The sequence below is a fragment of the Sarcophilus harrisii genome, chromosome 4 (assembly GCF_902635505.1).
Source record: "Sarcophilus harrisii chromosome 4, mSarHar1.11, whole genome shotgun sequence".
In the NCBI taxonomy this organism is placed as follows: domain Eukaryota; kingdom Metazoa; phylum Chordata; class Mammalia; order Dasyuromorphia; family Dasyuridae; genus Sarcophilus; species Sarcophilus harrisii.
Window position 1 is genome coordinate 284012030 of NC_045429.1, and position 26039 is coordinate 284038068.

General features: G+C 43.4%; 2 protein-coding genes across 7 annotated transcripts; both read right to left on the reverse strand.

Moving 5' to 3' along the window:
* Positions 1-87: 87 nt before the first annotated feature.
* PHF1 (PHD finger protein 1) lies at positions 88-6043 on the reverse strand. Of its 4 annotated transcripts, none has more exons than XM_031965096.1 (15): positions 5764-6043; positions 4429-4602; positions 4223-4304; positions 4009-4104; positions 3719-3822; positions 3446-3594; positions 3163-3258; positions 2795-2863; positions 2372-2495; positions 2205-2272; positions 1933-2037; positions 1637-1823; positions 1245-1339; positions 931-1011; positions 88-725 (listed from the first exon to the last, which is right to left on the reverse strand). In XM_031965096.1, exons 2-15 carry the CDS (start codon positions 4585-4587, stop codon positions 437-439), a joined length of 1704 nt encoding a protein of 567 aa, XP_031820956.1. In that variant the 5' UTR covers positions 4588-4602; positions 5764-6043; the 3' UTR covers positions 88-436. The 4 variants fall into 4 exon arrangements, with proteins under 4 accessions (XP_031820956.1, XP_031820957.1, XP_031820955.1 ...); XM_031965097.1 differs by lacking the exon at positions 5764-6043 and adding an exon at positions 5431-5673 and having other exon boundaries at positions 931-1008; XM_031965095.1 differs by lacking the exon at positions 5764-6043 and adding an exon at positions 5431-5672.
* Positions 6044-6776: 733 nt separating this feature from the next.
* On the reverse strand, positions 6777-17168 carry KIFC1 (kinesin family member C1). 3 transcript variants are annotated; one of them, XM_031965089.1, is made up of 11 exons: positions 17088-17168; positions 10961-11095; positions 10588-10681; positions 10275-10328; positions 9987-10034; positions 9381-9772; positions 8145-8912; positions 7606-7896; positions 7440-7513; positions 7203-7278; positions 6777-6935 (listed from the first exon to the last, which is right to left on the reverse strand). In XM_031965089.1, exons 1-11 carry the CDS (start codon positions 17127-17129, stop codon positions 6891-6893), a joined length of 2019 nt encoding a protein of 672 aa, XP_031820949.1. In that variant the 5' UTR covers positions 17130-17168; the 3' UTR covers positions 6777-6890. The 3 variants fall into 3 exon arrangements, with proteins under 3 accessions (XP_031820949.1, XP_031820948.1, XP_003769017.3); XM_031965088.1 differs by having other exon boundaries at positions 9381-9775; positions 17088-17164; XM_003768969.4 differs by lacking the exon at positions 17088-17168 and adding an exon at positions 14790-14983 and having other exon boundaries at positions 9381-9775.
* Between the last annotated feature and the right edge of the window lie 8871 nt (positions 17169-26039).

A 26039-nucleotide genomic window follows, 5' to 3' on the forward strand; every position in this document is an offset into this window, starting at 1 on the left:
CTTATTTGCTATTAGTATAAAGTGAGGGTACAGTAATAAGCCCCAACCCATTCCTTCCATCTTCTGTATCAATATAATTCAAGTTTCTGAAGGGGTATATTTATCTTTATTTCCAACCATACAGAGCCTAGGATTCCCTATTCTGTTCCCCCTCCCCTTCGGGGTTAAATAACTTTTAAAAATATAAAAAAAGCTGTAACAAAATATGAGAAATGGGAAAAAGGCTGTAAGGTCAGGAATATGGAAGGGTGGTTGAGGAAGAAAGGGGCCCCTCCCCACCTGACTCCAGTCTGACTAGTAGGGAAGGATTCCTACTCCAGACCACCCCCCAGGTACATCCCAGCTGCAGGTGAGGTCAGAAGTCAGGATGTGAAAGTGCCTGTTGTATGTATGTGAATTAAGGGTCAGGGAGAGGAGGAACAAACAGCTCCTCCTTTCAGAAGATACCTCCCCCACCCCACTCTACAAGGTACTGCACTGAGCCATCTGGTCGAACCCTCCGGGCAAGCACACGGACAGGGTCTCCCCGAGACAGGTACCCAGCCCCTACCCGAGTACCCACACTAGCTCCAGGAGATAAGCCACGACATAGAGGGGAAGGACTCTGGGGAACTGATCTTCGGGAGGGAACAGGGGAGGGGTCTGGGGACGAAGATGATGTTGAGTGGGGAACACTCCTTGGGGAATCTGAAGGAAAACCAGCAACTTGAAGGTCCAAGGGTGACCTATGGGGAAAGGGTAAAAGCAGATTTATCCTACTTCAAACAGAGAATATGGTTTTTGTTACAGAAAAAAAAAAAAAAAAAAATGAAATCATGGGTAGATATATATTTAGGGATTCAAGTATATAGGAAGAGAAATGGGAAGATACCCGAGAATTTGAGGGAAGGGGGAATCACAAGCACATAGGATTGGGGGGGGGGTCCTCACCTGTCTGGGGGCTCTCCATCCCCAGGGGTTCCTGCAGTGCTGGCCGAGGGATGGAAGGAGGCGAACATCCGGATGGGGCTGCTGAAGTTGTGTGGGGTAGGGTCACTTGGGTAGGATGGGCTCAACCTCCCCATAGCAAAATAAAGATTCAAAGGGAAAACTAGAGCCCAAACACTGCCCTCCTCCCAATCAATATGGATAGGTGAGGAAGCTGCTGAAAGTCTCCCTGGACTACTATCTATGGGAATGATGGGAGTGGTATGTGCTTGGGTAAGGTTCCAGGGAGTTGTAATTGAGGAAAAGGAACAACTCACCTGGGCAGGCAGCGGGCATCTGTGGGCCGGAAATTGTAGCCACTGCTGCCCTGGTAGCTCTGGTTAGGGCTGGGAGGAGGTGGAGACACTGAAGCCTGAAAAGAAGTTGGAGGGGTGAGGGTAGTGAGAGATTCTCAACCCATTACTTTTTACATTACATTTTCAAAATAATTTTTATTGATTTCATTTGAGCCTTACAGTAACCCTACTGTGAATGTGCTAGAGCTAGTATCATTTTACAGAAAAGGACACTGAAGGTCATAGAGGTATTAAGCCCATGGTCACATACTTAGAAAGTTATCAGAAGCCAAATCAAAATCCTGACCCAAATCTAGCACACAAGTATGCTACGTCTTTCCTAATTGCGTTCTAGTGTCCCACATCCTTTTTACCTGCAGCGCCCTCCGAAGACGAGCCCGCTCCCTCTGCTCCCTGGGCTCTGGTCGATGCCGGCTCTCCTGGGGTTCCCCCAATTCTTCTTCCTTCCCCTTTGGTGATTTCTTCTTCCGAGGCTCCAGTCGCTGACGCTTCCCCAGGGGGCATGAGACACCCACCCCCGGGCCCTGCCCTGAAGGGAAGCTGTAAGAGGCCTCCTTACCCCCCCAGCTCCCGCCTGAACACCGCCAGAGATATATTTTCCCCAAATAAATCCCAGAGAATGTTCCCCCTCCCTCCCTGGGCCAGTGACCTGGTATGTGCTCCATCTCCAGTAGGGGATTCCACAGGGGGAGGAGCCCGAGCATGAAGCCCAAATAGACATTTTCGTTTTTTTATCTCTTTCCCAGAGATAAACCTATATAGGAAAAATAGCAGATCAGAAAAGACTAATATTAGCCTGTCCCTTCCAGAGACAAAACTTGTCTCCATTTGTAGCTAAATATCTTCTCAGTTCTAAACCTCTATCTCATTCTTCTGTGGACTCTAAGATGTATTACCCCACCCCACGCTGCTATCACTTACCGGTCTTTGTGGCTGTTTAGAGCAGAGAGAAGTTGGGAGGAACGCTCTCCCTTAGGGGTATCTGAGAGCTGGAGGAGAGGGAGCAAGTTAATAGCTGTAATAAATCCTCTCCTAGCTTTTCCTCCCACCTTGTCCCACTCAAATAACGCACCCCCTTCCCATTTTACCTCCCCCAGGAGTAAGCTGTCCCAGTTCTCTGAAGTGAATGGCAGGATCTCACGGTCAAAGTCAAAATATTTCTTTTTACAGCAAACACTAAGGTGATAGAGGACAAGATGTGCAACATCCACCCTACAGAAAAATATAGGACCACAGTTAAGTGGTTGTGAGGAATAAATTTCACCTTCTATGCTCCTTTAATGCTATTATCTCCCGAGATTATCTCTAGTTTATCCAGCTTTTATCTGATTCATCCATGGTTGTTTGCATATTGCCTTCCCCTTTAGACCATAAGCACCTTGAGGGCAGAGACTCTTTGTACAGGCAGCCCAGAGCCTGCAGGCCCAGAGAAATTACTTGATGAATTTGTTGACATGAAGGTTGGTAATAGATAGCAAAACCTCAAAGAGTATCCCCCAGATCTAGCTCACCATCGAAGCTGAAGTCTCTTGACACTTTCAGGTCCCCCTCTGCAGACACAACACTCAAACTCATAAAACCTGGAAATGAGTAGTGAATAAAGAAGTGGAGGAGTTAATAAAAATAGGGAAAAGAGAAGGGGCCAAGGGAGATAAGGTAGTTGGAAGTAAGGAAGAAAAGAGAAGATGTAGTCTGGATCAATGATAAGCATTAAAGAATTAGCCCCCTTTTGTCCCTCTATTGCTTTACAACTTGCTCTGAAACTCACATGTGCTCCCTGTCTCCCTAGTGACCTGCAGCCGACCTGCAGTCGTGCTGGGGAAACCCAGTGCCTTTCAGCCCACATGTGTCCCATCTCCATCTGTTCCCTGAAGCTCACCTGTCCCCATATAAGAGAGGTTTGCTTAGACATTGAGTGCAAGCCTCATGAAACCACTGGAGGCAACTCCGACATTGTAGCATCTTTAGATTCCACCTGAAAGAAAATACAAAGTGAGGCCTGAAGTTATTCAACCTCCATGGCCAATCATCTGCCATGTTGCTTCCATTATTATAGCTAGGTCCCCTTCCCAAAATCTCTTCCTAGCACCCACCTTGACTCTCTGCCATTACCGCCCCTCCAGAAACCCCTCCCCATTCCTTTCTTCCTTTTTCTGACTCACTCCCCAGGACCCCCGCAGTAACAGTAGCTCTGTTGCCGGTTGCTCAGATGTCCTGCATCCCAGTCCAGCCCTTTCAGCCCATACGGTAGAGACAACTTCATGCCCAGCATTGCCCGTGCATAAGGACCCTTCTTCAGGGCACCTCCCCTCTGCAGAGACAGATATATCAAAATAATTCGGTGGCACTAAAAGAGAACAGCTTGGGGATGAGGTGAGAGGTCACTATAGACAGAAGTCAGTATTATCTACCATGGAGAGGAGTGATCCCTGTACCTTGGTGGCAATTGCAAAGACACACTGTCTGCAGACCCAAGGAGATGGGCCGTCGCCTTCTCCTGGGGCTGGGGCTCTTGGAATGTGGCAATCCTGGTGATATGCTGAGGAAGAAGAAGAATCATGGAGGGTTGAGGTTAAAGTATTGAGAAGAATGACTAGGGGAAAAGATTTAGGATTATAGGCATAAGAAATGGAGGAAAAGGGAATTATGGAAAGAAAATCATAGAAATATGCTATGAAGATGTTACCCCAAAATGGATTCAGAGCAGTCAAAGGTCATTCCTTACCATGTCTACATTTCTCACAGCTGACCAACCGGTTCCCAGGGACAACGGATTCAGATCGACAGACACAGCACAAGAGTTCTTCTCCAGGGAGGGCAGCTATAGATGAAAAAAAACAAAGGCTTTCTGACTCTGGCCCCTTCATTATGCTTAAAATTAAGGCTTCTGGTCCCCAGTCCCTGCTTCCTTTTAGGGACCAAACTCCCTTGCATCTCACCAGGACTAATGTCTTTCCATAGAACCAAAAATTGGGAATCATCTTCAAATTGGACTAGACACACCTCTCGAGCACTATCCACCTGAGAGAGGAGAGAAAGAATGAATGCTGAGAAAGGGACAGGCTTGAACTAAAGATGGAAAGGAGTTAATAATATTGCAGGAGAAAAGTGAAATTGAGGTTGAGGTCAGAAGTTTAGATTTCACCTTCTTGATAGTTCCCAGGTATAGCAGTCCATCAGTCCATCTGGCCAGAACATCTTGCCCCTCCCAAAGCCGTGGTCTGGTACCTGGGGAAGGGGCTGGGGGAGTGGTTTCCCAGGGTTGTGGGGCAGCAGATCGGCTCAGCCGGGAGGGCTGCGCCATTGCATCCTGGGGAGCCTGGCAGGACAATTGGGGAAGAGTTACCTCCTCCCGCCTCTAACCACCATTCCCTGCTTGGCCTCTTCAAAAGTATGCAAGTAATCAAGATCCCAGACTTCTCACTATTGTCCCCCAGTTGGACATCACAAAACTACAGATTCTTCTCTTTTAGTTCCTCCAACCCCAGCGAGCAAGATTTAAGATTCTAGAGAGAGAATACAGACACCTGATTTTCTAGTCTTTCATCCCCATGATTCCCAAAGGGATTGGTTCTCCCAGGCAGTTTCTCACTTGGGTGCAAGGATTTTAAGAGGATGATGAATTGGAGAAAGAGAGGCCTCCCCTCAGGTCCTTGTCCCATCCCTATATCCTAGATGGCTTAATCTCCGATTTCTCTGTCTTGAAATGTCAGAGTTCGGACAACCTGCTTTTCCTGGGGGGGAGGGGGGGGTCCTCTAATGAAATTCCCTCCAATTCATTCTAAAGAATCTTCCTATTCCTAAACCCCCCTAAAATGAGGCTCTCTGATGCGGGGGTAGGCGGGGTAGGGTAAATAACTTCCCCGAGTACCTAGGGAGGGGGGTGTGTCCCGCTCCCAAGCTCTACTCCCCGAGATAGGACAAACCTGGAGGTAATATGAGGCAACCTCCATCAGCAAGGGGGTCTCGGGATGCAGGTGATAAGAGAGGTTGGGTGGGGAAGATAAGGGGGAGGGGCGGGATGGGAGCCAAGGGGAGCCTCTCACCCCCAACCTAGGACCAACGCCTCTCCCCTGGGGGGGGGGGGCACCTCGGACCGGACTCCCTCTCCCCTCTCCGCCTCCCTGCCCCGCGCCCTTCCCCTTACCGGTGACAGCTGCAGCCGCCTGGGAGCTGGGGAGGGAGAAGCACTGGGGGGAACGGGAAAGGAGTCGAGGTGTCCAGACGTCCGGAGGAGGGGGCAGAGAGAGGCTGGAGGGGTCCCCAGGCCCTGCCCCTCAGCCCGGCTGTTATGGGGCGTATGACGCAGCAGTCAAAGCAGTGGCGGCGGCGGCGGCGCGGCAGCAGCAGCAGCAAGAGGAGGAGGAGGGAGGGGCAGAGGAAGGGAGGGAAAGAGGGAGGAAAACAGGGGAGGGACCGACTAGTGAGGAGGGGAGGCCTAAGGAGGAGGAGCTGGGGAGGGGGGAGGCGGAAATCTCACCCGACCCTCTACGCTGCTCGGGAAGGCCAAGCGGGGTGGGGTGGAGCTGGGTGCCCGCCCATCTCTCAGGACCTGACAGCCGAGGCCGACGGGGAATCCCTCCGAGTGGCCCCGGCCCGCCCCCGGCAGCAGGGAATCCCTGCTCGGCTCCCGCCCCGGCACCGCCCCCGCCGAGGCCTCGGGGCCTCGCGCCACGACCCGAAACAGTCCTGGCACCGTCCCCACCAGGCCATTCCCGCACCTTAGGGCCGCCTCACTACTGCCCGCGCCCCACCCTCCTCTAATTGCCCCGAGGCCCGCCCCCTTCCCCCTCCGGTTTTGCCATCCAGCCTCTCCGACTAAGGCGCATGCGCGGATCCACCTCTCCGCTCCGAACCCTTGCGCGATATCCGCGGAGCCAGCGCGCCCCCTTCTCCCCGACGTCCTGGCCGTTGGGGGTCGGCGCGGCGTTCCCTTACTCAGCTGCCCCAAGTCCCCGAAGGGCGGAGGCGCGGGGCAAAGAGGAGCAGTTGGACAATTGCCAGAGGCAGGGGCGTTAACGCAGAGGAAGCCAATGAAAAGGCAGCGGGGCGGGGCCCGGGGCGTTTGAATGAGGTGCTCCAACGGGGAGCTCGCGGGCGGTCGTCGGGGGGCCGCTTCGGGAGTCCTACCAGCCCCTCCGCAGCGGCCCCGGCCGGACCTGCCCAAGCCAGCGCCCGCCGCGGAGCCGCCGACGCGCCAGGCCTCCTGACAAATTACACGTAGCCGAAGGGCGGGACGCTTTCTCCAGGCAGCTTGCCGAGCCACTTCGAGGCCCTGGGCAAAAGGGAGTCCCAGGCTAGCCGATCGGGCCCTCACCCCAATTTTCCCGGGGAAGCTGTGGGAGGCAGCAGCTTCTCGAGGGATCTCTGCTTTGTGCTCTACATCCCCTTCGTTTCTGAATATCCCCTACTCGGCCATCCCCTTCCTGAAAAACGAGGTGGAGATGGGCGGGGGTGAAGGGCAATTTAGCAAAAGTAACTAACACATGGAAGTACTGAGACAGCATGTGAGAAGATATTTATTTTGCGATTCATGGTTATGCGTTAAAATACCACCTTCTGTACAGACATAAAAACCAGAGACACAAGACATAAAGACTGGCCCTCTTATTTCTTGTTGGCTCGGGCAGTGCCAATAACACACTGGTTTACCTGGAAGGGGAAAAGTAGAGAAAGATGCCTGTGTCAGGCCCAGAACGATTCCTTTGGCAAGGAGGCAACTGTTCTACAACTCCTTCAAAGGAAATCTGGAAGTAGGTGCTCAAGCTTGGGTCAAGCCCTGGGAGAGAAGGGAGCTATGGGGAGTCCCGAGGGCAACCTGGGCAAAAATCCAGGGGCCCAGCCTTTCAAAGAGCCAAGGACCCACAGGACAAAAGTCAAAACCTAACTGCTGGTGTCCGAAGCGGGAAGGGGACATACCTTGGAGGCAAATCGCAGTGAGTTAAGGGATTCTGAGAAGTTTTCTTCCAATGGGGAGATATTCACAAACATCAACCTAGGTGGGGAGATATGGGTCAGTAAGCACAAGGACAAAATTCCCCAGCCATTTATCTCTCCCTTGTCCACGCCTGTTAGTGTTACTCATAACCAGCCCTCAAGGCCCTTTAACAACAGAGTGTATCAGCTGCTATTCCCATTAGTGCCAGACCCACTCACATTTTAGAATTGCCCCTCAGAGAATTCTGCAACAGGTAGGTGAGCTTGCTGTTCCGGTAGGGCACATGTGACTCCTAAATTGTGGGGAAGGTGACATTAAAAGGGACAGGTCAGCATTTTCAAATTTCAGAACAAATGGCTCAGCTATAATCTCCCTGGTCCCTACCTTATTGCTCAGGGCCATGATGACAAGACCCAGAGTAGAAAGGCTGCTGTTGATGGCCTGGGTCTCCTTTAGTCTTTCTCTATCTGCAGGGCCAGTGGACAAACCAGGGTCCAGTCTTTCACTCCCAGCCAGGTCCACTAGATTGAGAGGAGCTGTACAGTGTAAGTTTTGCCCCATGTGCCTCCCTGAAATCTGCAGCTGGAATACACTATGGCTTCGGGATGATTGTTCATTTTGTGTTGTTCGAGCCACTGCCCGATTCTGCCGCGCCAGATGAAGCAGAGACTCCACCTGATTTGGGACAGCAAGACTGTCATTGCCAACATCTGTTCAATGGACACACATATATACTCTTTCCCAACTCTTGGTTTCTGTAGAACAAATAATCCCCTGCTCCCAAACTCTTGTACCTAATTCCAACAATTTCCCAGAGCCTCAAATTTTTCCTATAACCACCCTTCCTTGCCTCCACCCACCCCCAACTTTATTTTCCCACTTTCCAGTCTATTATCTCCCATCGATCAATTTCAAACCCTTACCTCCTCTTCACAGGAAACTGGGACATATTGGGCATTGGTGACAATGAGATCCTTACTTCCAGGGCCAGCCAGTCGAATCTCACACTCACCCCCTTGGCACTTTTGAGGCCCACCCACACGGACCAACAGGTCCCTGATGGTTTCATTATAGATCTCCACATAGCTAGCCACAAAGGTATAGCTCCAGCCTTGGACCTCCAGCTTCTTGGCTACTGAAAAAAGATGCCTTACAGCTCGTGGGATCAGCCCTTCAACCTGAGGGTCTCCCCCTGGCCCTCCTTCCATTGTGAATGTCTTGCCACTGCCTGTCTGGCCATAAGCAAAAATGCACACAGGGTAACCATCCAGGGCTGATTGCACAAGCAGGGAGACTTCTTCAAACACCTCATTCTGTCTGCTGTCTGGAAGGAACACTTGGTCAAAGGAGAAATCATAGCGAACAGGAGGACTTGGGAGCTTTCCTATGATGCTACACCGGTCATCAGATGGCCGAGTAAGGCTGAGTTGAGTGGAAGGCTCAGAGGCTCCACGAGGCCCAGGAGGAAAGGAGATGAGGCCAGGAGGTGGTACAGGCTCTCCAGGTAGGACAGGGCGGACTCGGCAAAAGACCCGGATGTTACCCTTGAGCTCTTGTAGCTGGTTGAGCAGATGCCGCCTCTCCATCTCAAGACAGTGCAAATTCTCTGTCCTCTCAGCCAACAAGGCTGCCTGGGCTGTGATCTCTGCCTGACTCTTGGCCAGGGCTGCCACTGATTCTTGGAGTTGTTTCTGGCACGAGATAGAGACAAAACAGAAATGTGGAGGGAAGAGTTGAGGCTGGGCCAGTGTGACAGGCAACACAGTTACTGATGGAAAGGGAGTCAAAATGGAAATCAGAATAAGGAAGAGATGCAGAAGGAGGAATGGAAAGATGTAGGTAGAATGGAAGAAAGGGGGTGATGGCAAGAGAGGAGAAAATGAAATCAAAATCAAGTTGAAAGAAACTGCATGAGGCAAGGAAAATTAATTATGCTTGAAAGATGCAGGGTCAAAACTGAGGAGAGGGGTCCTCAGCTCTGATGAGGGGTACAAGGAAAATGAGAGGGGAGGGGAGGGCTATGGGAAAAATGTGAGGGGAGGGGGGCACACATCCAAGCTACAAGGAAGAGGGAAGAAGTCAAACATCCCCAGGAAAAGAGGAAGAACTGTATACAAATGTATATAGGATGAGCCTTTGCCCACTCCAGGGTCACTCACCTCCTGATTCTCTAGCCGAGTGGCAAGGTCCTTTCGATCCTCTTGCAATTGTAACTGCTTTTCTTGCATTGATTGAATTAAGCTTTCCTGAGTACGAAGAAATTCTTCTAGCTCCTGAACCCGGGCACCCAGCTTCACCAGCTCCAGCTGATCTTCCTTAGTTTGGGCCTGAGCCTCAGTCAGCTCCCTAATCAGCGATTTGTTCTCAGCCTCCAGAGTTCTGGCAGCTTGTTCAGCTGGCCCAAGCTGGCTCCTTAGTTCCAGATTCTCCCTGGTTAAAACTTCAGCCTGTACCTGACAGGCACTGAACTCCTTACGTAAGTCACACAGCTGTCCCTTCACATCCCAGGCTGGACGTTTGTCAGCTCCCTTCCTTGCTGTTGTAGATGATACTGCTGAAATTAGGAATGGGAAAAAGGAACAAGATGAGTGAAAACGCTAGCTCCGTTCTCTTATCCTTTCAATCAGTAACAAACACCATTGCCTCCTATTCCGTCCTGCTTATCCCCTTTTCAGGGAAGACAGAAATGGGTTACTATAGTAGAGTACTCAGTAAATCTCCTCTTCCCTCTACACATGGTATATTCCTTAATCCTAGTCACTTACCAGGTTTGGGTGCAGAGATGGTAGATATTGGCTTCCTGCTCTTCACATCTGTACAAAGATAAGAGGTAATATAATATTCAGTAATTAACAATGAATTTGAACCTGGTAATGATTGACTCCCTCATATTATAAATAAAACTAAGATCCAGAAGTTTAAGTACCTTGTCTAAGGCATAAACTGTAGAGCTGGTCAGACCCAAATTCACAGGGACCTAAATACCTCCATCATTCTTCCCTTTCCAACTCATGCTCCTGGTCCCTGAGCTCTAGCTGATGATACCTACTCACCTGTGGTGGCAGCTGGAGTATGCCAGGGTCTAGATTTCAGGGGAGCCTTCTGGGCTGTGAAGAGGTAAAAAAGAAGATAATAGGGAGGATCCTCAGGCCAGTTTCTAGGCAGTTGGAAGAGAATAAGGGAGCTAGCCGAGGGTTGACCTCATGTTCTGAAGAGGAAAATGTACTCAATTCCTCTCAGATTTGTTCATCTCCTTCTGCACATAAAACCTAAGACAGATCACTCTGGCTATATAATGACAGGAAAGAGAGAAGATGAAACTTTGGATTCTTTTCTCATTTGTCAAACCTACAGGTATTTATTTACCTGTTACCTGTTTTTTTGCCCTGGGAATAGTGGCCACAGTGGGTTCCTTAAGACAAGACATAGGTATAGTTGTTCCAGTACCTCGAATCCGCTTCTGAGGAAAGAGAATAGTTTTCATGTATAACTTATATCAAATTGCTTTTATGTATTATCTCAAGAAAGGGGGAATTAGGGAAGGGAAAGAAAATTTGGAACTCAAAAGTTTTACAAAATGAATATTAAAAATTGTATTTAATTTGGGAGGCAATAAAAAATATTTTTTAAAGAGAATAATTTTAGAAAAGAAATTCTTCAGCCTCTCCATTTTTCCCAACTAACCCAGGCCTCTATTCTCTCTGCCCAAACTCCCATGTTATCTATAATCCATTCTCACCTTCTCAGGTTCCGGAGCATTCTCTTTATCTAGCCTTCTCTTTCTACCAAGGCCTAGGACAGGCAGTCGAGAAGATGAGGCTTTGTCTGAAGGCATCTTCAATTCCTTGCTTCCCTTTTCCATCAGTGACAACTTCTAAAATAAAAAAGCCACTCAGACCTCCTGGATTCGTCCCACCACTCCCACATTTTTATTTCCTGTCTCACATTTTTCTTAACTGCCTCCCTGCAACCCTTTTGTTATTGGCAGCAAATGTCTACTGAAAGCTTACTACAAGAAAAACAATGTACTAGGAAATAAAAATGAGAGACTCTGTCTTCTAAGAGCTTATGATCTACTTAGAGAAATAGGACAGATATTGAAATATATTCTGGTATTCTTTTCCTTTTTATAAATGTATTCTCTTTAATTCAGGTACTCTGTTCTCTGCAGATATCATAACCCACACCTTCATATCCTTTAGTAAACAAATAGTATAGATAATAAGTTCTATAAGAATTCAGAAGAAAGAATCATCAAGCTTGAGAACACTTAAGGAAGACCTAAAGAAAACAAGACTTGAGTTGGGCCTTGGAGGGCATTTCAGGTAAGGTTCAAATGTAGGAGATAATAAACTCCATAAAACAGATATGGGTAAAACAGTTTGGAGCGTAGTAGCTTTAAATAACATAGTTAAGGTATGAATCTCCAGAGTTGGAATAGAAATGTAGGCCAACCTAATAAATGAATAGAAATTCCCCCTACAGCATCCCTACCAAGTGGTCTCTCGATCACCCATTTCAAGTAATGGGACGTATGAAAAGAAACTACCTCTGGGCAGCCTATTCTAAGGGCTAAGAAAGCTTTTCAAAAATAGTTTTATTTTGTAATGTTTAACATTCTTATTTTTGTTCTCTGGAGTTAAAGAAAACAAAAAAGGCTTAATCTCTCCTGTGTAACAATTCTTCACAATTCATTAAATGGTTGTTAAGTTCACCGCTAAATCTTTTCCTCTCCTGGCTAAACATTCCTGTTTCAACTAATCATTAAATGAATGGGCTACCATATTTTCACCATCCTTGTTACCTTTCTCTGGGTAAACTTGAATTTGTCTTAAGTCCCCAAATGTAGCCTCCTTAATTAGACACCAAATTCCAAATACAGACTAATTAAGGCAGAGTACCATGTGGATGCAATGGCTTAAAGTGCAGAAGTACATTCATGCTTCATATAAGACAAAACTTCCTAAAAAATCTAATTAAATGGGCTGCCTTGGGAGATAGATTTCCTTTTATTAAAGTTCCTGGAGCACTACAGGCTTGATAGTAATTCTTGTTTAGGTATGGTTCGAATAGTATCTTCTCTGAGATCCCTTACACTTAAATGAATTGTTCTTAATGTTACACGTGTACTGATGCAGTCTACATCCACATTAGTCTTTTTTCCCTTGCAATAATAGACAGTAAATGCCATTGAACTGGCAGGCTGCTAAAACACCCCACCTCTTTGCAAGCAGACAGAACCAGATTATATGCAAGGCATTGAATATGAGGCTAGAGAGTTGGGTTTTTATCCACCACATAAAGGCAATCTTTTAAAGGTTTTTGTGTAAGGCAATATTTACCAAAGAATATTCTAATATGGCTAATTTAATGGTATCATGGATTAGAGGGAGAGAAGACTGCTAGGAACCAAATCATAATTCAGGTATAAAATAAAGGGCCTAGACCTAAGAGTTAACAGTAAGAAAACAGAAGGAAAGCAAGAATATTTATTAAAAGACATCCCAGCACTCCCCTCCTCCCCTTTTTTTTAAATTCAAAACTCATTCTCCTACTACAGTTTCAGTTGTCTTCCCCCCAAAATATGTGTGTGGAGGGGAAAGAAAACGACCAATGAACAGAGACATTGTGCTAATTGATTTACATATGTCTCATTTGATTGGCTCTTTTCCTCCAAAGCCCCTTTTCTAGATTTAGGGCTCATAAAGAAGGGGCCAATGAAAAAGACCACAAGGCAAGATATTTTCCCATGATAATAAAAGAAAGATAAATGATCTTCTCCAAAATAGTAAGACAATCTCTTATTCCTTGATCAAAGTTAACTGAAACAAATTTGTAATTCATATACAGTTGGCTTCTCTAAACCATCCACCTTGCTTCTGGATCCAAACACCCTGCCCTCAATCTGCTGGAGTGTGTACAATGAAGAATTTAATACAGCCCAAATTTAAACTGAACAGTAATAGGTTTATTTTGCATGTATATGTAAAGTATTTTGTAGAATGATTAAAATCGATATTAGAAATGATATTGTTATTAAAGGAGCTAAAGAGTTATTCTTCCCATTATAAATTCAGGATACAGTCACCACTCTCCCACTCTCCATTCCCTTTATCTTAAGTTGGAAAAGGATCTTTAAGAAACATTGCATAAAACCATTTTCCTTTAGATTTCTGGGGGCCTCGATAAGACAATACACATCCTACTTGATGTTTGCTAGGACTTTTATTAAAAACTAAGAGGGAAACCAGATCCTAAAATCTAGAAATCATATGAGTTCCAGTTGAAGTTATTTGTGGTATTTTATCTAGAGAAGAAAAGATGAGAAGCTAAGACTTTTTAAAAATATATATGAAAGGCCGGGGCAGCTAGGTGGCTCAGCGAATAGAGCACCAGCCCTGAAGTCAGGAGGACCAGAGTTCAAATCCGGTCTCAGACACTTAATATTTCCTAGCTGTGTGACCCTGGGCTAGTCACTTAACCCCAATTGCCTCAGAAAGAAAGAAAAATAAATAAAAGGCTGATTAGAGAAAGAAATATCCTGCAAAAATTAGAGAAGCAGAGTTCAGCTGCTCAACAATGACATTATGGACACTATTAGAGATTTCTCCAAAGGCTGAAAAGCTGGACGGACACCTATGTTTCCATCCTGTATCAGGTATCCTGTATTCAGGACACCTTGGTCCTGCTCTAGTAAGGAAATCTGTGCGAGAGCATGTGTCCTAGTACCATATATATCCTCATGTTAACAGTCCCCTCTCCTCCATTCCTAGTCAGAGAGAAGGGAGCTTTAAATCAGGAGCCAGAGCCCCCCAAAATGCACATCCTGGTCCGGATGCCTACCTCCTGTAAGATCTCAGGCAAGTCACTTAACTATTTTTTTCGTGTCATTTAAGAGTGTAGACAAACTGAGGTTTATGAGGTACCATCTTAAAGAAGGACTTTGATTTAGAACTGGGAGAAATCCTGGAGGCTATCTCGCCCGCTTCCCCCCTTCAACAGCACAGAGGGCAGCCTGGGCAGCCCAGAGCCTTGCCTGGAGCCACACACCGGGCCAGAAAAGCAAGCCCCGGATGCACAAGCCAAAGCAACACGTCCGAAGCCCTGTTACTTCCTGCACTCCTACGTGCCGGCCCTGAGCACAACACTACAGCCGGACACAAAGGCACCCCGGCACTCCTTCCCCGCTTTTTTTTTAATTCAGAAATCATTCTCCGATTCCGGTTCCGGCGGTCTTAGGCCCAAAAATGTGTGCGGCGAGGGGACGAGCACGATCTTCCCTTTCTGCCACGGACGGAGCGCGCGCGCGCCGTGGGGAGTGCAGCCCGCAGCTTGCGACTTCGGAGACCGCCGGGGGCTCCGCGCCGCCTCCACACCCACGAGGCCCGGGGGGCGTCCCTCGGGCAGCCTCGCAACGTCTCGCAACGGCTTGGCCCGCTGGGAGGGCAACGGGAGGCAAGGAACTGGGGCTTGCGAAAGCAGCCGGCGGGTTGGCTCCGCGGAGAGGCTGCCGCGAGCCCCGGGGGACGTCGAGGCCGGAAGTCGCGCGTCGCGGGTCCTTTACTCACCTGCGACTCAGGCTCCGGCTCCATCGAGTCCCAGCGCGGAAGGAGGGAAAGCACCGGGAAAGAGGGTAGCAAGGCAGGGCTGCGCGCGGTGGCGCGGGGAGGAAGCCCCCCCAAAATACACAGGCTAGGCTACCAAAAGCACATACCGACTTCCCAGTCTCCCGTACAGTAAGAGGCTCGCCAGACGCTTTTAAATTCAAATCTGCGAGTCTCCAGCCAATTAAACGCCACTAGCAGCTTGTGGCCAATCACAGATCCCGCCTCGGCCTCTATGCCAATCGCTGTGTCTCCCTGGCCATTCTCCCCTCCCCCAAGGGGAGGAGAGCTCGCCCTCTGGAATTTCCTACCGAACTCTCCTGCGGATTCTTCTTTCTTTTTGCCCCCCCTTATTAAGCTTTTTATTTTCAAAACATACGCGTGGATGATTTGACGACATCCACCCCTGCATAGCCTTGTGTTTCGGATTTTCTCCTCCTTTCCCCCCTAGATGACAAGCAATCCACTATATGTTAAACATGTTAAAATATATGTTAAATGCAATATGTGCAAACATTCATACAATTCTCTTGCTGCAGAAAAAAATTCAGACCGAAAAAGGGAAGTAAATGAGTAAGAAAACAATGTACAAACGAATAACAGAGTGAGGATGTTATTTGTCATCCACCAGTTCCCACAGTCCTCTCTCTGGGTGTAGATGGCTCTCTTTGTCACAAGATCATTGGAACTGGCATCGGTCATCTCATTATTGGAAAGTCACATTCATCTTAGAATTGATCATCGTATAATACTGATGTTGCCATGTACAATGATCTCCTAGTTCTGCTCATTTCACTTAACATCAGGCCTCTCTGAAATCATCCTCCTGATCATTTCTTCATAGAGCAATAATATTCCATAACATTCATATACCATAACTTACTCAGCCATTCTCCAACTGATGGGCATCCACTTAGTTTTGAGTTTCTTGCCACTACAAAAAGTGCTGTAACAAACATTTTTGCACATGTCCCTTTCCTTTAAGATCTGTTTGAGATAATATAAGCCCAGTAGAAACACTGCCTATGCACAGTTTGATAACTTTTTGAGCATAGTTCCAAATTGCTCTCCAGAATGGTTGGATCCGTTCACAACTTCACCAACAATGCATCAATGTCCCAGTTTTCCCACATCCTCTCCCATATCCCTCCCTGTCTTTTCCTGCCATCTTAACCAATCTGAGAGGTGTGTAGTAGGGTTTTAAGAGTTGTCTTTATTTGCATTTCTCTGATCAATAGTGATTTAGAGCACCTTCTCATATGATTAGAAATGATGTTAATTTCTTCATCTGAAAATTATCTGTTCATATCCTTTGATTATTTATCAATTGGAGAATGGCTTGAATTCTTATAGATTTGAGTCAATTCTCTATTTTAGAAATGAGGCCTTTATCAGAACCCTTAAATGTAAAAAGGATTTCCCAATTTATTAATCCCCTTCTCATCTTGTCTGCATTAGTTTTGTTTGTACAAGACCTTTTTAACTTAATATGTTCATAATTATCTATCTGGTATTCAGTTATGAGTTCCAGTTCTTCTTTGGACACAAATTCCTTCCTTCTCAACAGATCTGAGAGATAAACTACCCTACGATCCTCTAATTTGCTTATATCACTCTTTATGTCTAAATCATGAACCCATTTAGATCTTATCTTGGTATGTGGTGTTAGGTGTGGGTGGAGCCCTAATTTCTTCCATACTAGTCCCAGCAGTTTTTGTCAAATAGTGAATTCTCATCCCAAAAGCTGTTGTCTTTGGGTTTGCCAAACACTAGATTGCTATAGTTATTGCCTATTTTGTCCTGTGACCCTAACCCATTCCAGTAATGCGACTTTTCTATTTCTTAGCCAGTACCAAATGGTTTTGCTGACCGCTGCCTTTTTTTTCATTAATTCCCTTAAAATTCTTGCCTTTTATTTTTCCAGATGAATTCTGCTGTTATTTTTTCTAGATCTGTAAAATAGCTTTTCTAGGGGACTATTTTCCATTAGGAACCAGCCTTCCTCACTCTCTCTCACCCGCTGCCACTGTAGCTCCCTCCTCCTCCGCCCCAACCTCTGCAGACCGCTCCCCCTCCCCAGCGCAACCGCCGGCTATGTAGTGCATGCGCACTCTTGGGAAGGCTCAGCGGGCGGGCCGCTGGCGGCCATGAAAAGGCGCGCCGCCATCCCGCCCACCCCAGGTACCTGAGCAAAAACCGGGAAAAGCGGTCGCTTTATCTCTGCGGCCGCGCAGCTCTGGGAAATCCCCAATTGAGCCTCACCTGGTCCGAGACTGCCCAGGCGTGCCGGGAATAGAGTGACATATCAAGGTCAACCGTCCCGAGAGGCAGAAATTGAGCGCTGTCAGAATCCTGCTATAGGGTCGCTAGGTGCCATCCCAAAGTTGCCTTCAGGTGCAAACTAGATCCAATAACTGGAAGGCTTTGTGAGGTCACTGACTCGTAGGTTAGTGAGCTATCCTTCGTAGCCACCCAATTAATCCCAACCCTTTCATTTTCTTTTTGCCCCCAACATTCATTTTTTTAAAATAAGATTTTGAGTTGCAAATTTTCCTCCCTCCCTCCCTTCCCGCTTCCCCAAGACTGCAAGCAAGTCAGATACAGGTTATACACGTGCAGTCAGGTTAAACATTTCCACAATAGTCATGTTGTGAAAGAAACAAAATAAAGGAGGAAAACCACAGGTCACTTTCCCTCATCCCCATACACATCCACATCCACACATAACCACTTTTGTTATATACACATTACATAGTCACATTCTTTCTCTCTCTCTGTGTCTCTCTGTCTCTCTCTGTCTCTGTCTCTGTATCTCTCTGTCTGTCTCTGTATCTCTCTCTCTGTCTCTCTGTATCTCTCTCTGTCTCTGTCTCTCTCTGTCTCTGTCTTTCTCTCTGTCTCTGTATCTCTCTCTCTGTCTGTCTCTCTGTCTCTGTCTCTGTCTCTCTCTGTCTCTGTCTCTGTCTCTCTGTCTCTGTCTCTGTATCTCTGTCTCTCTCTCTGTCTCTCTCTGTATCTCTCTCTGTCTCTGTCTTTCTGTCTCTCTCTCACAGACACACATACACACACACACACACACACACACACACTAATGTGCTTTGATCTGCCTCCAGAATCCATCAGTTGTTTATCTGAATGTGAATTGAATTTTATATCACCTTTCATTTTCATAATAGTTAATATTTATATTCATAATATTATTATATAATATATTAATATAATAATATATTATTATATTTATATTCATAATAGCTAATATTTATGTCATTCATTGTACTAAGAAATACTTTTCAATTATAACTTTCAATTTTATATTTCAATTATAACTTCATTTTTATACTCAACAACCCTGGAAGGCAGGTGCTATTATTATCATTTCCATTTTATAAATAAGGAAACTGAGGCAAATAGAAGTTAAATAACTTGCCCCGTATTACACAGCTTTTAAATGTCTGGGGCTGGTTTTGAAACAGGTCTTCCTGATTCCAGACCTAGCACTCTATCCATGGCCACCTAGCTGCTCCCTTTTAGATAGAAAATCCAGACTCAGAGAAAGATACCTATCTTTTAATAAATGTTTAATAAATGTTGAATTTGCTCAATTGTTACAAGACTAGTCAGTGGGTGCAATGGAGAGGAAATGGGATTGATTACCTCCATCACACAGATCACTAGGCAACCTCTAGGAATCTATTTAACCTTACACCTAATCTAGTCATCCTTTCAAAATATTCACCTCTATATTCACATACTAGCTAGAGATATTTGTCAGCAAATTTTTATGTCTTTTCACCCTTACTAAAGTCTAAACTCTCATTCCTTCATCCAAAATACTTATTAAACAGCTAAGACGTAGTCTCCCCTTGAGAATTGGAGTCTGAAAAACCATTACATTGAATTCTCAATCCCTATATTTATGCACACCTGCATTTTTGATTTCCTTCACAAGCTAATTGTACAATAATTCAGAGTCTGATTCTTTTTGTACAGCAAAATAACGGTTTGGTCATGTATACTTATTGTGTATCTAATTTATATTTTAATGTATTTAACATCTACTGGTCATCCTGCCATCTAGGGGAGGGGGTGGGAGGTAAGAGGTGAAAAATTGGAACAAGAGGTTTGGCAATTGTTAATGCTGTAAAGTTACCCATGCATATAACCTGTAAATAAAAGGCTATTACATAAAAAAAAAAAAAATAAAAATAAAAATGAAATCTGGATTGTTAAAAAAGAGAGAGAGAGAGAGAGAGAGAGAGAGAGAATTGGAGTCTGTTTTTGTTTTGTTTTTTTTAATCTTTATATTCTCACCAGAACTCTACCCTCAGTCCCAATCTAGCACTGTGCATGACACTTTTTCAGTCTGACTCTTCCTGACCCTGTGGGCTTGACTCCAGATCTAGCACTCTATCCATTGAGTCATCTCGCTGTGTCATATTTATACATAGTGGAATCTTAAGATCCTTAAGATTGTTTAATAATTAAGATTTAAGATTGTTAAATAATTTTCAACACATACAAAGTACTGTGAAGGAGAAATAAGCAAGTAAAAGAAAGGCATAGTCCCTGCCTTCAGGAAGCTAATCTTTACCCTGACATTTGTACTCCATTTTGTTTTTTTAAAATTCCTTTCTGTCTTTGCATTCAGTCATTCATATGTTGGATTACAGCATGATAAAAATAAGAAGCATCTGTGGTATAAGGAAAAGTCCTTAAAACTTTCTCAGAAAACCAAGAGATGAGTCCTATAGTGAGGGAATTTTAGGAAAGTCACAGCGTGTAATGGTTTGTTTATTGTAATACATAGCCTAGCTATTTCAAAGAACTGAGAAGAGGATTAAATGAGATAATGTATATGAAAGATCTTGTGACAATAAAAGAAATCAAAGTCAGATCTGATCAAATAGATCTGCAACATCTTCAAATTCATCTAACTTCTGTTGAAATATGCCTCCAGTGATCTGCCCCTGACCACCTGGGTTCTCTATCTCTGTGCCTTCCCCAACTTCTTTATATGAGAGGATCCTACATGTTTGGGGCAATCTTGTCACTTCCTCCCTTCCACCCCTGCTTTGGTTAAATATTTTTAATTAGGAACTTAGGTTTTTGCTGACTGATAGCCGTAGAGGTGGAGATGGGGTGGGAAGAGGAATGTATTTGGTATAGCCTCCCCACTTGCAGAGTTTGACTTTAATTTTTATAGTACATTGCAAGGGTGGGAGGGAAGGACGAGTATTATCTCTAATGAGGCAACTAGGTGACTAGGTAGTACATTGTACAGAACATGGGCATGGAGTCAAGAATGATGAAATTCTGCCTTAGAAATTTATTAGCTGTGTAACCTAAGCAAGTCACTTAACTTCTATCTGGCTCAGTTTCTTAATTGTAAAATAGGGATAATAATGACACTTACCTCCTAAGGATATTGTCAGGATCAAATGAGATATTTGTAAAGTGCTTAGCATGATGCCAGGCACATAGTAGCATTTAACAATATTTAATAAGCATTAAATTATTAATCAATAAGCAGGTCTTTTTGTAGTGGTAAAAAAGTCAGAAACTGGGAGGGTTATTAATTGGGAAATGGTTGGATAAATTATAATATACTATTGGGTTATAAGAAAGGATGATAGAAATATAAGATATATAATATAAATATAAGAAAACTGAGGAAGTTCATATGAACTGATAAATCAAGGTGATGTTAAATTAAAAATAATATTTATAATACCTTTAATAAGTATTTGTTTTCTTCCATTTTGTAGCTGATAAAAATTGAGCCTCAGAGGGGTTGCCCAAGTTATGTATTGGAAATATGCTATATTGGGAACATCTGCTGGGAGCTTGGATTAAAATTCTAGTTTTTGTCATTTACTTGCTATGTGATCTTAAGTAAATCACTTCACCTTTTTAAGTCTCAATTTTGTCAACTGTAAAGTGGGAATCATAATAATTACACTACCAAACAGAGTTGTGAGGTATTTATTCACCTTTCCATTATCTTTTTAAACTCTTTCCTAACACTGTCTCTTCCTTTTTCCAGCCCCACTTCCCTATCCTTTTCCCTAGATAACCCTCAATTTCTTGGCTTCCCTTAGCTAAAAGCTCTAGATTGTAGATCAGGCTTTCTTGGGCAGTCTGAAAGATTTTTTTTTTTTTTTCTGAAGCAATTGGGGTTAAGTGACTTGCCCAGAGTCACACAGCTAGGAAATGTTAAGTGTCTGAGGTCAGATTTGAACTAGGGTTCTTCTGACTTCAGGGCTGGTGCTCTATCTACTACACCACCTAACTGCCCCTGAAAGATTTTTTTAAAATAAATTTTATTTATTTTCAATGAAAATCTACTTTATCTTCTTCCAATTTACTCTCTCCCCAAAGAAAAATAAGAAAACCCATTACAAATATGCAAAAACCCCAATACATACTGTCCCATTGTCCCAAAAAATGCCTCAGAAATTCTGAGACTGTGTAGGATTGTCAGAGCACTATTCTAGGTTTTCAGAGCCATACTCGCCAGTCTTTGGAGCCCACCCGGATACACATGGAGAGGAACTGATCAGGAGGTGCAAATAGCCTATCTTTATTTAGTAATTATCTCAGCAGAGGTTAGCAGGAAGGAAGAGCAAGGGAGTACAAGAACAAGTGTGTTTGTATATGTGTGCATAGGCAACATGTGTGTCTGGCTCAAAGCTGGCTATTTGTGCTTCCTCTCTTCTAGGATTACCCTGTGCTCAGCCCACTTGGTACTGTGTAGGTGGAGCCACAGAAGGGAGACACCTGGAGTTAACATTGCATCCCAGGAGATCTAGCAAGAGGAAACACTCCTGGCCACCTCAAGGAACCTATTAGCAGTTCCTTAACTCCTGCCAGACACAACCTCCTGCCTCAGAGGTCAACCCCTTTTTACCTCCTGGGCCCACCCTACCAGCTGATGTGGCATGCAGGCTATGTGGCGACTTGGAGAAAGAGAGAGGGATGTCCCTAACATGAGACTATTTCCTCTCTATTAGGAGATAGCATGTCCATGACATTTTATGATGCCTCTGGAATTGGACTGATTATCAATCATATGGTAATCAAAGGTAGTCAAAAGTACAATGGTAATCAATCATACTGATGATCAGAATTGATGAGTCTTTCAAACTTGTAAAATATTTTTGTATTACATATAATATTCTCCTGGTTCTGTTCCCCATACTGCATCAGTTCACATGAGTCTTCTTAGATTTTTTGAAATTGTCCACTTAATCATTTCTTATAATACAATAAATAAATTGTATAAAAACTTGTTCATCCATTTCCCAGTTGATGCCCTCCAACCTCTTGTTTTCCAATTCTTTGCCAACACAATCCCCAATACTACGTCTATAAATGTTTTTGTACATGAGTCTTTTTCTTCTTTCTTTGAATTCTTAGGGTTATAGGCTTAATATCATATCCCTGGATCAGAGAGGTTTAAGGGCAGAAATTGCTTTCCAGAATGACTAGACCAATTCACAGGTCCACCAACAAATTGCTTTAACGTATCTATTTTCTCACAGTCACATCAGCACGTTAAAAAAAAAAATAAATTTTGTCAATTTGAAGGATGCTAGGCAGAACCACCTGGTGGTTTTAATTTACACTCCTCTAAATATTCACGATTTAATCATTCCCCCTCCCCCCCATATAGCTATTGTTGACCTGGATTTCTTCCTCTGAAAACTGTTGGTACATAATCATTGATTATTTGGCATACACAAGAACTATTTGCAAGGGTGAAAAGGAGTTGGGAAAAAACCCTTTGGTGATTGGAAGAAATGAGGGTGAGGTGGAGGAAGAGAGAGTCTGGGAGAAGAGAGAGTGTGGCTACAATGGATGGATTTTGAAGGCTTGAACTTATGACAGGTGAGAGAAACTTGGGGGAGAGGAAGATGTTGAGAGAGAAGGATTGTATAGTCCTCAGCCCCCAGTCAAAACCTTGAATGAGTGTTTATCATCTTCATGCGCAGGTCCCTGTTTTAGCTCAGGGACCAAGGAAGGACCTTGCACCCTTCCTAAAAACTCAGGTTGGGGACAATGAAATCTTTGCATCATGAATCTAGAGGAAAGGGTTCCTCACTAGGGGATATTAACCAGCTCTAGATTCATGATGCAAAGATTTCATTGACTGAGTGGAAACTTGTCCAATTTAGTAAATTGAAATCCATTCATTTAAAAAAAAATTTTAGGGTATTACCTGATGAGATGAAGTGACTTGACCAGGCTAAATACTTCTGTCAAATACTTCAGAGGCTAGATTCTATGCTAAACTTCTGATTGTTGTTGTTAATTTGTTTATTTGTTTGTTTTGGCATTTGGTGAGGCATAAGTGACTTGTAAAGCTAGAGAGTGTTGTGTCTGAGGACAAATTTGAACTGGGGTCCTTCTGATTTAAGGGCTGGTATTCTATCTACTGCATCATTTAGCTGCCCCCACTTCTCCGGATTCTAAGGAAGGTACTCTTTCTTGTTGATAACACAGTCTTTTGGGTGGCCCTAGTGATGAAGTTTTTCTTTATATTAAGGTAAAATATTCCTCTCTACTACTTCCATTCCTTGATCTAATTGTTCTCTACCAAATGAGACTACCATGTCTCCAGCTTCTGCCTACCCTATGTTAAATGGTTAAATGTCTCCAAGTTCCTTCAACAAATTTTTGTATCCAATATTATTTAGTTCCTCCATTGTGTTTGCTGTCCTCTAAATTCTCTCCAGATTGTCAAAATAACAAATGAGGTAATGATATTAATCTGGAATGACCTGATCCTTTAAACAATGTTTTTGATTTATTTTGTCTTTATATTGCTTTTATTTCTCAATATATATTCCTTTGTAATGAAGAATAAAAAAAAAGGCGGGGGGAGGACAACTGATGCTGAGTGAAGTAAGCAGCACCAGGAGAACATTGTACAGAGTAACAGCAATGTTGTGAGAAACTTTGCCCTTCTCAACAGTACAATGATCTAAGCTAGTTCCAAAGGACTCATGATAGAAAATGCTATCCACATCTAAAGAAAGAACAATGGAGTTTGAAAGTAGATTGAAGCATTTTTACTATTTTTTTTTCTTTCTTTCTCATGGTTTTTCCCTTTTGTTCTGATTCTATTACATTGTGGAAATATGTTCAAAAAAAAAAAAAATGAGGCCCTTCTCATATGTTCTGTCATTGTTCCCTGGCATTACCATCTAATCTTTTGGCCTTCCAAAAGGATCCCTGAGCCTTAATATTCATTTTATCACTAAAACCTTATGGGAGGTTTTTTAGGCTTTTTTTTTTTTTTTTTTTTTTTTGCCCCTCAATTGAACTCTATTATGTGCATAGTTTCATCCAATTAGATTGTGTGCTCTTTGAGAGTAAGGATTGTCTCTTTTCCTATTTGCATGGTCAATGCACCCCATCTTGGATTTTTGAACTTATAAGATTAAACATATGACAATAAGAGGTCAGTGACACGAGTTTGAAAGTAAAGAAATATGTAATTCAAAATGCTTATCATAATACAGATTCTTTGATACTTTGAAAAATCTGTGATTTTATTAGTGTGTACATGTATACAAACAGATTGTTAACTCTTCTATGTCATCCCATCTTCTTCATGTGCTGTTTTAGGTCCTGCTTTGAAGATCTACCTAAAGCATATGAGGCATTTTTATTTTTTATATTTTGAAGGGCTACAAGTGTATCAAGTTATTTATCCATTTGCATATGTTCAAAGATTTAGGGCTTAAATCTTTGCATTTTATATAATCCAGCCCCATTATTTTATAGATAAAGAAATTGAATCCCAAAGAAGGAAGGTGACTTCCTAATTCCATGTCACACTGGTAACTAGTAAGTGGGAAGAGAACTAATAATTAAAGTCTGGCATTCTGACTGAATGGAGTCTTTTCTCCACAACTCAAGCCCACTTCCTTTTTGGTCATACATAGCCTCAACTATGTTTTTTATACCATTCCTTGCATGCTAGTTTTTGTTAGTAATATGCAATAACCTACTTATTTTCATGATACATCTTTCTATTGCTTTGAGGGTTATTTATAATAGTAATTGTTTTGAGATCATGGTATTCCGTGATTTATATACAAAAAGCAATACTATAAGAATATTGGTGGCTTTAAAGAGAGAGAGAAAAATGGCTTTTTTCAGTAGTAAAGTGTTCAGAATCCTTGTGAAGTACAGTATTTAATATAATAAACTCTGCTTGATTAGAAGAAAAAAAAAGCAGTTCATTAATATCAAATGCAGCAATAAAATTTGACAGATACAATATTCCACATTTTATACCACCTCGGAATTTTCTTCTCTAGGATCAAACTGGGTCATTATAATTATACAACATTCAATTTGAGTGCACTTTTTCTTATTGTTATTTTTATTATTATAGTCATGCATTTTTTCCTTTATTCTGCTTGCTTCACTCATTGTCAATTCACATGTCTTCTCATGCTTCTCTGTATTTATTTTATTCATCATTTCTTATGACACAATAATAGTATATTCATATGCCACAATAAAAATAAGGAGGTGGAAATTCAAGGGTACAGATGTTATATATTTTTTTCAGATTTTTTTCAATGTATTTATTGGTTTCACTGATTTTGTTTTTCTCTTTTTTCTATATTTTTCCTTGGAACAGATTTATCTGGAAGAAGTCATAAGCCAATGAAAAATAAAAGAAATGACTTAGTTCCTCTAAGATCTTAGACTAACTCAAGTGAGACTGCAAAGGGAAATCAGAAGATACAGGGAGGATCACATACAAGAAGGAATACTGCTGAAGCTTCATCTAAAAATTAGTAAATGCTAATAAATGTTCAACAACTGGGCTTCTGGGGGAAAATGTATACAGACACACTTTTAAATTTAACCTGCAATATTAATATTTCCCCATTACTTTTAAAAGTCTATACAAAACAATAAATTAAGCCTTGATTTAGTTTGCTCATTTCTAAGGTGTAAATATGCTCATGCTGAAAATTTAATAATCAGCTGTCAATTACCAGCTAGCTTTAGCACACTTCCAAATTTCATCCACACTGTAGGAACATCTTTATTGCTGGGGATATTGTTTCTTGTTACTAGGTTGCATCTGAGTCCCATATAATACTTTATCTCTTTTTGTAATAAAAATATATTTTTAAATGCTAAGCTTAATGTTTGGTTGCTATCAGGAAAATAAAATTGAATAACTCA